Raw genomic sequence first — 11,282 nt, 5'->3', positions numbered from 1 at the left:
CTGGACATGACTGTGGCCCTGGATGGCAACGCGTATCCGGATAACATCCCGGAGACCTTCGTCTTCCACTATATAAACTGGCCTGCATGCTGTGGCTGTCCATCTAGCTATAGCTCGGCTCAGTTTACTGCAGGTCAACGCATCCATCGATCTGCTTCTCAAACGGCTGTCACGTGTAGTTTGTCGTACGTTACCAGAAGCAGAGCGTACGCTGGGATCCGTGTGTTTGGCTTGCAAGTGATACCTCAGACTGGATGTACTTCGGTGATAACTAAACTCAGCTCGACTAATGCTACATATAAGTTTCGTTTTGTCAAGTGTACTATCTGGCAAAGTTTTGAAAATAAACTTCCCATCCATTATCCCTTCTTTCTCCATAATTCAACTTCTGTGCTGGTTCTTCTCCCTCTGGCTGCACACCCTTCTATGAGATACCACTACTGTTCTGTTCATCAGTGTCGCGCGCCCTGTGCAAACACCTCAATACGGGTCCTTCCAGGGGTCAAAGACAACGTGCGTTAATTGCGACATTTTTTCTTAATCGAATTGATATATGATTGTGTTAACTCGTTATTATCGCGCTAATTTTGACAGCCCTAATATATATATATATATATATATATATATATATATATCTTATTCCTCTGGTTTAAAAGTTCTTGGAACTTTTTGGTTGAAAAATGCTAATTGTCTGTTAATAGTACGACTAGAAGTCGGAAAATCTGAAATCTTCTAATCGTACTGTGTGTTTGTGTGTCTGCACTGCAGGGGGAGACGTCGGTCGCCAGTGCCACCAGCTATCCAGTTTGGAATGAGGAAATCTCATTCATTGAGCAGTTTCCTCCTCTGGCTCAGCGAATCAGAGTCCAGGTCCTCGATGACGCCAAGATGGGAGATATCGCCCTGGCAACGCACTTCCTGGACCTGCAGCAGATTTCAGACCCCACCAGGAACGGTAAAATCTTTTTGATTTTACTTTAATGGTACTCTTGTTAGGGGGGACAGAAGGATGGACTCAAATGCACGGCTCACAGGGAAGGTCTGTTATTAGGAAAAAGGGGGTGGAAGTAGGAGATGGACGCCAGGAGCAGGTGGGGCGGGACCGGGGAGACTGTGCAGGAAGCCGGAGCGAGGCCGAGGAGGGGCGAGGGCACGGCAGCGAACACGGAGGACGGACGGCGGCGGCGAAAGGGAGAGATGAGAGTGAGAGCTGCGGTGGCGGAGGTGCGCAGTGCGAGGGGCAGAGCGATGATGGAGGAGACGCCGTGGGAGAGGACTGGTGGGGGTCCGAAGCCAGCCGGCCGGAGTTAACTGAAACAGGAAAACACAGGAGAGTCAGTAACGACAGATACAAAGACACAACGGCTCCACGAATTTAGCAGAGGTTCACCCTGTAGCGATCTGACGATCAAGTGAAGAGTGGATGCAAGACCAGGGATATAAACAGGAAGTGATGATGGCAGGCAGGTGTGGATGGCTGGAGCGGGTGAAGCTGGCAGGTGCGTCTGATGTTGGTGATGGTGCGTTGACGGAGGCAGGTGTGTGTGATCAGCTGGCTTCGGACGGAAGAGCAGGAAACCAAAACAAGATAGGCTGGGCAAACGAGACTTAGAGTAGTGAAAAGTAATAATGGAGACAGACTCACGACCAGCCGGGACCCCGCCATGACAACTCTACTAAACATCAGACATCAGCGGCTGAGAGAACCAGGGTTTTATCTGTCTTACATCAGTGAAAACTCTTTTTTTTTTTTTTTTTAATTTTATTTTCAAGTGTATTTCATCAAGTTTTAGTACATCTTTTTAGATTGCTGTTGCTCTACCATAATTTAAGTGAACACTTCCTGCTTAGATATTTCACATAAAAAGTCTTTCATTGTTTCAACAGGCATACAATTATTACTCCCTTTCCTGGTAGGCTTTTAATGGGAAACATACAAAGGAAGTGTTGAGTTCAATTGACAGTAGTTTAACAGTGATCAAAAGTAAGCAAAAGCTACTGGAATCAAGTGAGTGGGAACAGTGTTAGTGTCAAAATACAAAGTGTTTTATGTGAATGGTGTAATAAAGCATTAAGTTGTTGTACTATTGGAATCAGTGCGGTTGAAATGATGTGTGTACATTGACTTTGTTAAGAATTGAGAGTTCAATTTACATTATAAGCCTTTAAAAGAGACAAGCTTTTACTTTGAGAATTTATGGTAACAAGGAAATATCTGTCTGTCTGCAGGCTTTAACCCCACCTTTGGTCCATGTTGGGTGAACCTGTATGGTTCTCCACAGAACTCCACCCTTGGAGACATCCACCAGGTAAACCAGACTCTACCAAAACAAATCTAACATTTAAAGCAGTGAATTGTATTTTTGGGAAATACACTTGCCTATTTTAGTTTTTAGAATTAAATGAGAGTATTGATACCATTCTTATGTCTGTACGGTAAATATAAGGCTAGGGCAGGAAAACGTTGAACGTTTCTCCTTTACTGTCCAGACCTCTTAAGGAGCCCAGCAGATATTGTCTGAGCCATAGACATCTAAAGTTTTTACTTTGGCAGACTACACCCATACCACTGGTTGTAACCCTGCCCTCCAACTCAATGTCTGCAGGGCAAAGTTTGTGGCACACTAGGCCGTCGGTCCAAGTTGGGCTGACTGAAAGTCTCCATAGCCGTATTTTACGTGGTGTCACCATGGCCCCGTAGCAATCCAGATAGGTGTGCTAGTAGGCTTGCTTTATGGCAAACATGGTCGAACAAACTAAACAAAACTGATCCAGACTGAACTGGACTAACCCTCTGTCTCCTACAGGCTTTGAACCAGGGTCTGGGTGAAGGAATCTTCTACCGTGGTCGAATACTCCTCGCTCTCTGTGTGGAGGTATACTCCTCGCCTGCTGCTGTCGTCCCGGATACAGGTTCCTCCCCCTTGGGAAAGGTACCTCCTAATTTCCAGTTTTCATAAAAGTTACATCAGTGTATTTTACTACAGACCTTCAAACAGAAAAACATGCCAAGCTATTTTCTCTTGCATGTTTCATCTGAGTTAGGACGTTGTTACTAATAATAATATATACTATACTAATAATATCTAAGCAAATCTTCTAAAATGAAACTCGACTGATCTCAGCAACTCTCTTACATCACCTCAGTTGCCATTTTCCAACAACCTGCCTCCATTTTTGATTTTAGATGTGTTAGATGGCCAAGGCAACTTGTTTTGTTTCCGATTCGCATCCTCTTCTTCTTCTATTGTTTTTACTGGCCGGTTACAGGCATATGTACTGTACAGCGCAGCCTACCCCGCCAACTTTGGACAAAACTACGCTTTTGTAGCCTAGTTCATTCGCCCCGAACCAGTTGATAAATATGTATTGATTTTGCATTTCTTTTTTGCAACATTTCAAAAGTTTTGTTTAAATTTTCTTGACATTGATTGAATAGAACCACAACTACTGACTCTTAACTCCTTCTTGTGTGTCCTTAAAGGTGAAGGGAGCACTGGGGAAGCTGGGACTAAAGAAGAAGAGGAGCAGTAAAAAAGACAAGAAGAAGGAAGGTCCGTCTCTACTGAGGAGAAGCAGGAGAAACTAGAAATAAACTTTAAAGGGGAGAGTGTAGTGTCCTATCATAGTTCAAGAATGTTGGTAACACAGAATAGAAAACAGTTTCATGTTTTAGTTCAAGGACATGGATGGACAATTTCATCTCTCTAAGTATCAAGAACATTATACTTTATTTGTAGCTTAGTAATTGATTTGTTTACTTGTTGTCATAGTTTCTGTGGCTACCAGTGGATTGGTTGACGAGTCAGGGGAGGCGGGAGTTGAGGTACCAGAGGCCGTTACCGTAGAGATTGAGGAGATCCACCCACTCCCTGAGGTCAGTGCTGCCACCACCAACGCCATTATCATTAACAAGCCTTTTTAAACCCACTGTGTTGTATACTTGTGTATCATCTGCATATAGCATAAAAACAGTGAGAGTGATGTCCAGTAGCTTTCAGGTTTTTACTCTTGTTTTTGTTTCTCAGGGTTTCCAGGGACAACGGGAAGACTTTCTGTTGTTTGCATCTCTGTTTGAGGTCACTATGATGGACCCATCTGTAGGAACCAGACCGTTGACCTTTGAACTCTCCATAGGTAAACAGTGTAGGGCTGCGACAATTGTTCCCTGTCTATTAATCTTCTGATTATTTTTTTCAAATTTTGAATTAATCAGATCAGAAAACATTAATCCATAACAATTATTGCCAAAAGTAATATCTTTAAATGTCCATCCAACAGTGCAAAACCTAAAGATATTCAACTTACTTATATATAAGACAACAAAAAGCAACAAACTCTTACAGTTCAGAAGCTGAAATTAAAGAATACTTGACAATTTTTCTTTGAAAATTATAGAAGCGATTTATCATGATTTTAATCATGCAGAGCACAATTTAGTGTGTCGTGTGGACTAAAGCTAATTTTGATTAACAATTTAGTTCTAGTCAGTATATTGGGGTCTGCTTTGGCCCAGAGTTGGCAATTGATGGCGGATTTAGGCCACTGCTGAGCCAGAACCCTTTGGCCACCTGGAGTTTATATACATGTATGCAAATCCCTGAGCTTCACAAGCTGTTCTGTTTCTGTCAGGAAATTATGGGAAGGCAGTGGGGGTTAGGAGATCCAAGAAGAGCCAGAGCAAGGAGGAGCTGAGGAGCAGCAGGGAGGATCTAAATGAAGAGGTGCAGGGTCTGCTGGAGAGAGAGGAGGAGCTGGACAAAGAGGAGGTGCTGAGTCCTGAACCTGAGATACGATCTGTGTCTGCTGCCATGAGACCCCAGCCCACCGAGTACAACAGGTAAGTAACCTCTCCACCAACACATGTAACTATTTTTTTTTTGTCCGTGTTGTCCACGCCCCCGGCCACCATTGGAGGCCCGGCTTTTAATTGTCTACCAGTCTTTATTTGAGGAATTACGGTAGGTTAAGGAGCTCTTCAAACTGATCCTTCCCCTGCCTAACAATATCCCCATTAGGAATCTTCCCCCCCCAAAATACTCTTCCTCTTTCTGAGTTGAGTTGCAGCTTGTCTGCGTCTACCGAAGCTGCAACATTCTGGCTCCTGACACCAGTCTGCCCTTCTTCATCTTGGCAGCTTTCTCCACTGTTAAGTAGATGTCTCCAAAATGGAAGCCTTGAACATGACCGACCCTGTTTTCATGCCTTCAATGTCTGACGGGATCCTATTTCACCTTCCAGGAGAGGGTAAGGGAGCTCCTAGAACAGGATCCAGTAGGTAGCTCCAGAATCCCGAATCCAGTCACTTTAAACTGAAGATCCATATTGTAGAAGTTCTTCAGTGGCTCTTTGTCCACCCACTCACCTGGCACCAATTTCTTTAAAGACTGGAGGTATTACTCCCATGGACACGGCTCCCATGGTCACAGGGACACACAAACCCCCTTCTTTGCTGTTGCTTATTAGGTAGAGTGTTCATTAATCACAGTTTTGGTGGTTCAATCCTTTGCCTTTGACCACACTTTAGTCCATATCTCATTTATCATGACAAGGTGGCAATTCTTGAAAGAGTAACGTCCATAGTAACTACTCCACAAAAACTAGCCACTTGCTGTCTGTTTGCTTGACTGTCTAGTTCTCTCTACCTGTTTGTCTCTCAGGTCTTTCCAGTGTCTTCCTCTCCAGCCTCCCTCCGAGAAACAGAAGCCATGTCTATTTGTCTGGAGTCAGTTTGAAGATCAAAACTTTCGTCTCTATCAGGCAAACTGGCTCAGCAAAACGGCCGATAGGCTGGTGAGAGACAAATTAACTTTAATTTTTTATTAACACATAGAGTGCATCACTCAATGCTTAATAACTGTAATCACATGTTGTCCTCTCTTCTCCCCTCTCCTCTTTTAGGAGATTGGTCTTGATGAGGTGGAACATCTATTGAGAAGGCCGAGGAGTAACGCAAAGGAGCGTTTGGAGGAGGTGCTGCTAGAGCTGGTGGCCTTCTGCAAGTCAGTCTGCTTCTTCTGAAAATTTGATTAGAATATATTTAGTTAGATTTGGTTTGATTTGATTTTCCTGTCTCTCTTTCTGTCCTCTTGTCTTTTTCTTTCTCTGGTCTCCTGTCTGTCTTTTTGTCTGTCTCTCTTCAGACAGTTTAGTGGTTTTGCAGACAGGAGGTCTCAGTTTCGCCCCAATAACCTTGACAGATGCAGGAAGGAGTTTATCAAGAAGAATTTGGTGAGTTTGTCCTCACTTGTCTCTCTTTCTACCTGCCTATTCATTACCTGTCTCTCTGTCTGATGGTCTGTTGTCTGTCTTAATGTCTGCCTGTCTCAAGGTCTTACTGGCCAGACAGGCAGTAAGGGCCAGGCGGAGGATCACCAGGCGGACGGTCAAACAGAAGTTAATGGATACCAGGAAACTCCTGCGGAAACTCCGGATGCTGGCTAAGGAGGTCAGCGGTCACCATAGGCAGTGTTGGGGAGTAACCAGTTACATGTAATGGCAATGTCTACTTGTCTCTTAGACCCAATCCCAACGAGGATTCTCAAAGAAGGAAAAAATTGATACAGCAAGTAACGCAATATTTTCAGTGGCAATACTGTATGGATACACAGGCGCCAAGTATGGATCTTTTATTATATATGTGTTGGTCAGTTTGTCTGCTTGACAATCAGCAGCAATAAAATTGAAGTGATATGAACAAAAAGAAATGTATCTTTTTAGATAAAACAGATGTTGACAAAGTTTCCTTTTGGGGACATAATTTGAAGTTGGGAAAAATTAGAAGTTGGAAAAAAGGTTATAATTTGCAATATATCGCAGAATTAAAGGCATTAAAGGGATTGCATTAAGCTGGTTTAAGTCAATTGCACTAAGCTGGTTTAAGTCCTCACATCAACAAATTGATCAGTCTCAACTTGTTGATGTTAACGATTAATCCTCCAAGCATGAAACGTTAGACATGGTGTTCCACAAGGCTCAGTGCTTGGACCATTTCTATTCACCTTATATATACTTCTTCCAGGCAATATTATTAGGAAACACTCAATTAAATTTCCCTTTTAGGTGGATGACACCCAAATATACCTATCAATCAAGCCAGATGAAACCAGTCAGTTAGGTAAACTTTAAGCATGCAAGCATTAAAGATTTAAAACATTGATTACCTACAATTTTCTGACGTTAAACTCAGACAAATCTGTTGTTATTGTGCTGGGCCCTGAACATCTCCAAACATAATCTAAAGATTTACCTACTCTGGATGGTATTACCCTGGCGTCCGGCAAATTTGATCAGGATATAGCCTTTAACTCCCACTTAAAACAACCCTCAAGAACAGCCTTTTTCATCTTAGTAACATTGCCAAAATTAGGCACATCCTGTCTCAAAACAATAATGAAAAACTAGTCCATGCATTTGGTACTTCCAGGCTGGACTATTGTAATTCCCTACTATCAGGTTGCTCAAATAAGTCCCTTAAGTCTCTCCAGCTGATGCAGAATGGTGCGCACATGAAGAACTAAGACAAAATATCATATTTCTCCTGTATTAGCTTCTCTGCATTGACTTCCTGTAATATCCAGGAATGAATTTAAAGTCATTCTCTTGACCTACAAAGCTCTAAATGGTCAAGCACCATCATATCTTGAAGGGCTCATAGTACCTTACTGCCCCACTAGAGCACTGTGCTTCCAGAATGCAGAGTTACTTGTGGTTCCTATAGTCTCTAAAAGTAGAATGGGAGCCAGAGCCTTCAGCTATTAGGCTTCTCCTGTGCGACCCAGTCTGTGTTCGGGAGGCAGGCACCGTCACCACATTTAAGAGTAAACTTAAAACTCTCCTCTTTGATAAAGCTTATAGTTAGTGAGTTGCAACGTTCTCCTATACCGGCGGGGGAGGGTGTATAGCTCCAGAAACTGCACCCCTTCTATTCTCTGCTTCGCTTCATAGTCGTCAGATTCATCTACCAACCCTTATAGAACTGGCTAAATACTCAGCAAATTATTACATTGTAAAAAGCTAGGCAATATGTTGAATAATATTAATTTTGTTGCTTTGCATGCTTTTCATGTGCACAATGTCTTCTTTTGCCATTTCCAGCCATAGCTGTTTAGGAAAGTTTGGTGCTATTCTGATGCTTTTGATTGGTTCTCCTACTTGAATTTGCAGTGCCACCCATCTGTTAGGTTAACACTGCCAGGTTCAAACATTTGAAAATGGTTATTGGTTGAAAACATTTGTTAAAATTTTAGAAGAGTAATCAAAAAGTAATTAAAGTTTATAAGTTACATAACTTTGATAAAGTAATTAAAACAGTTAGACTAGTACATTTTAAATAGGGTAACTTGTTAACGGTAAGCTGTTACATTTCCAAAGTAACTTTCCCAACACCATAGATCACTATAGGTGACAACATAGACATCCAAGATTGCATTATGTTCAATATGTTGAGGTCTGACAACCCCTCCCCCACACCACCCTCTCTCCAGCCTCAGACTACCATCCCAGACGCATTTTTGTGGTTACTAAGTGGAAGCAAGCGATTGGCTTACGTCAGGATCCCCTCCTATTCCATCCTCTTCTCATTGGTGGAGGAGCAGAGGGGGCGGGACTGTGGCAGAGTCACCACCCTCTACATGAAGGTAACCAATCTAACACTGATGTCCATCTCTCTAACACTATTGATATCACTCATCTCTGAAAAATGTCTGTTTGTCTGTCTGTCCAGTCTCCCGGAGGTTCAGCAAGTGAGATCTTTGCAAAGCTTGAGGTCTACCTGTGGCTCGGTCTGGCCAAATACAGTAAAGAAGTCATCACCTGCTTGCCAGAAGAGTTTCTGCCAGTCTATGAGGAAGAGGAGGAGCAGAGGAGGCTGGTCCCTGTTGGGAAGAGGAAACTTCCTGTCAGTCTGTCCTGCCAGGGTGAGTAAGCGGGAGGCGTGGCTTCTGCACAGGTTAATTGCTCAGGAAATCTTGTCTGTTGTTATAATCTCTTTTTCTCTCTCTGTCTGTCTCTCTGCAGACAGCAGGTACTTCCAGCTACGATGTCACCTGTACCAGGGGCGTGGCCTGATGGCAGCAGATGATAACGGCCTATCAGATCCTTTTGCTAAGGTTGTCTTCTCTACACAGTGCCAAGTCACCAGGGTAGGTACAACTGTTCCGCTCTTTAAAAGGTTATAATTGTTCATTTAATAAACAATTATAATTAACATTATGGTTTTTGTTTGTACACATGCTATAATAATATAATATAATAATAGCTATAATAACTTTGTAGTTTCAAAGCTTACAGTAAAAATTACACAATTGCTTTCACATGTACATACATACACATGAACTACCTGGTCAACTCACCTACATGTGTAAAATTGGCAGAGTGCCTATTAACGTACACATTCTAATACATATTCTGTGTGTGTGTGTGTGTGTGTGTGTCAGGTGTTGCCTGAGACACTCTCTCCAGCCTGGTGTGAGTGTTTGTTGTTTGACAGGGTTCTGCTGGAGGGAACAAAGGAGGAGCTCCAACAAGACCCGCCCCTCATCACCATTAACATCTACGACCACAATGCCATGGTAACGCTGATGTTCTTCTACTTCTTATCCTCACACATACTGCTGCTGTTTGTTGTAGTGATGGAGTGTGTGTCTGTGTGTCTGTGTGTGTGTGTGTGTGTCTGTCTGTCTGTGTCTGTGCGTGCATGCGAGCAGGGCAGTGTGAAGTCTCTGGGTCGGGCGTTTGCAGAGCCGGAGTTTAAATCTGTGGAACAGTACTACCAGAAGCCCCGCCTCCGTTTCTATGACATCAGCATGGGCAGGGCCCCCGCCGGCGAGCTGCTGGCTGCCTTCGAGCTCATCGAGCTGGACTACTCTGGGTTTGGAGAGGTGACACCTGGCAATCAGTCAATGTCTCCCTGTTTGTACCTCTTTATACCTAATAGGGAAAATAACATTATTTGTAGCTGAGATCTGGGAACAGAGCACTGGTGCTGAAATAAGAGGTACAATGTGACTTTTGATTTTGAAAAGTGATTTTTCATGAAGCTGTGTAAAGTCTTTTCAAATTGTCTAGTATGATTAATCAAAAGACATGTTTAATGTGCACACATTTTACAACAGTCTGATGCTGGTTGCACAAAATGTAACCAGCGGCTCTACTGGACCCAGACTATAGTCTCAAACTAACCAACCCAACCATGGAAGGAAACGAGAACTATTCAGAGTCTAGGGCAGGTCATGACTTCCCCATTATAGAAAAAAAAATTGGCCTTCTGGAGAGGGGAAAGTTTACCAAGGTTCTGCAAGGTACCAAATTACCAACTGTTATTGGAACACAGAGCAAAGGGGTGGGACATTGCTGTCTAAGGGCAATTGATCAGTTATGTTTCTGTTAACATTGTTATTTTCTAGGGATGAAATGAAAATCCAAATGTGAACTAATTCAAAGTTTAGAAAAAGTTCTGCAAAAATCAATCTCTAACTTTATCCCACACAACAGCTAAGAAGCTCTGCAATTGGATGTTTCTCACAGCCATGCTCTCTGGCATTTGTAGACTTTTCTCCAAAAGGTTTTGACTAGGAAAATCATATCACCCCCTGCAGCCCTGTCTCCCAGGCAGTGTGGAGCCTCAGGAGCTAACCTACCTGGAGGAGCAGAGATGTTACATCATCCCTGAGGGAGTCCGACCGGTTCTGAAGACCTTTAGGATCGAGGTAACACACATACGCGCGCAATCACGCACACACACACACACACACACACACACACACACACACACACACACACACCTCACTGTGTTCAAGTTCTTTTGGTACATCAGGCTGATCTGTGAAGTAACTTAGTCCTACGCATTTTGTGTGTGTGTCAGGTGCTGTTCTGGGGCTGCGGGAGCTGAAGCGGGTGCAGCTGTTGAGTGGAGCGCCCCCTGGTGAGGGTGGAGTGTCAGGAAGACAGCTGGAGTCTGAAGAAATTGAGAGCTACAGCACTCATCTAACTTCAAAGACTGGTCCGCTATATGGACGTGTCAGTCAAAGTAGTGATGATAACTGACTTTAATTACCTTTACACATCTGGCTTAAATAAACACACCTGCATATATTATAGAGACAAGGCTAATCTTCTCTTTCCTGTTTTTCCTGTTTCCTTTTCCTGGTTTGGTCCAATAGGAGTTGCCAGAGCAGGCCTACCTCCACCCTCCTCTGACGTTGTTCGTGGTGGAGCATCGGGCGTTTGGTCGGCTCGCTCTAGTCGGGACCCACGTGGTCCAGAGCCTCATGAACTACACC

The 11,282-nt window shown here is 43.4% G+C and overlaps 1 protein-coding gene across 1 annotated transcript in view; it reads left to right on the top strand.

Moving 5' to 3' along the window:
• Positions 1 to 11,282, top strand: part of fer1l4 (fer-1 like family member 4) — a 54,656-nt gene that overhangs the window by 12,956 nt on the left and 30,418 nt on the right. The window contains 21 exon segments of the mRNA XM_032513694.1: positions 769 to 955; positions 2,230 to 2,309; positions 2,808 to 2,933; positions 3,485 to 3,554; positions 3,774 to 3,877; positions 4,029 to 4,137; positions 4,633 to 4,840; positions 5,661 to 5,793; positions 5,902 to 6,002; positions 6,144 to 6,231; positions 6,332 to 6,448; positions 8,487 to 8,639; positions 8,726 to 8,918; positions 9,019 to 9,143; positions 9,438 to 9,572; positions 9,708 to 9,881; positions 10,599 to 10,709; positions 10,865 to 10,877; positions 10,880 to 10,997; positions 10,999 to 11,029; positions 11,163 to 11,229. Of these exon segments, the coding sequence (XP_032369585.1) occupies positions 769 to 955; positions 2,230 to 2,309; positions 2,808 to 2,933; positions 3,485 to 3,554; positions 3,774 to 3,877; positions 4,029 to 4,137; positions 4,633 to 4,840; positions 5,661 to 5,793; positions 5,902 to 6,002; positions 6,144 to 6,231; positions 6,332 to 6,448; positions 8,487 to 8,639; positions 8,726 to 8,918; positions 9,019 to 9,143; positions 9,438 to 9,572; positions 9,708 to 9,881; positions 10,599 to 10,709; positions 10,865 to 10,877; positions 10,880 to 10,997; positions 10,999 to 11,029; positions 11,163 to 11,229 (2,443 nt within the window).

Source organism: Etheostoma spectabile, chromosome 4 (assembly GCF_008692095.1).
Source record: "Etheostoma spectabile isolate EspeVRDwgs_2016 chromosome 4, UIUC_Espe_1.0, whole genome shotgun sequence".
NCBI classification, from domain to species: Eukaryota; Metazoa; Chordata; class Actinopteri; order Perciformes; family Percidae; genus Etheostoma; species Etheostoma spectabile.
Note: the sequence above shows the minus strand (reverse complement) of the source record. Positions and strands in the feature narration are given on the sequence as shown.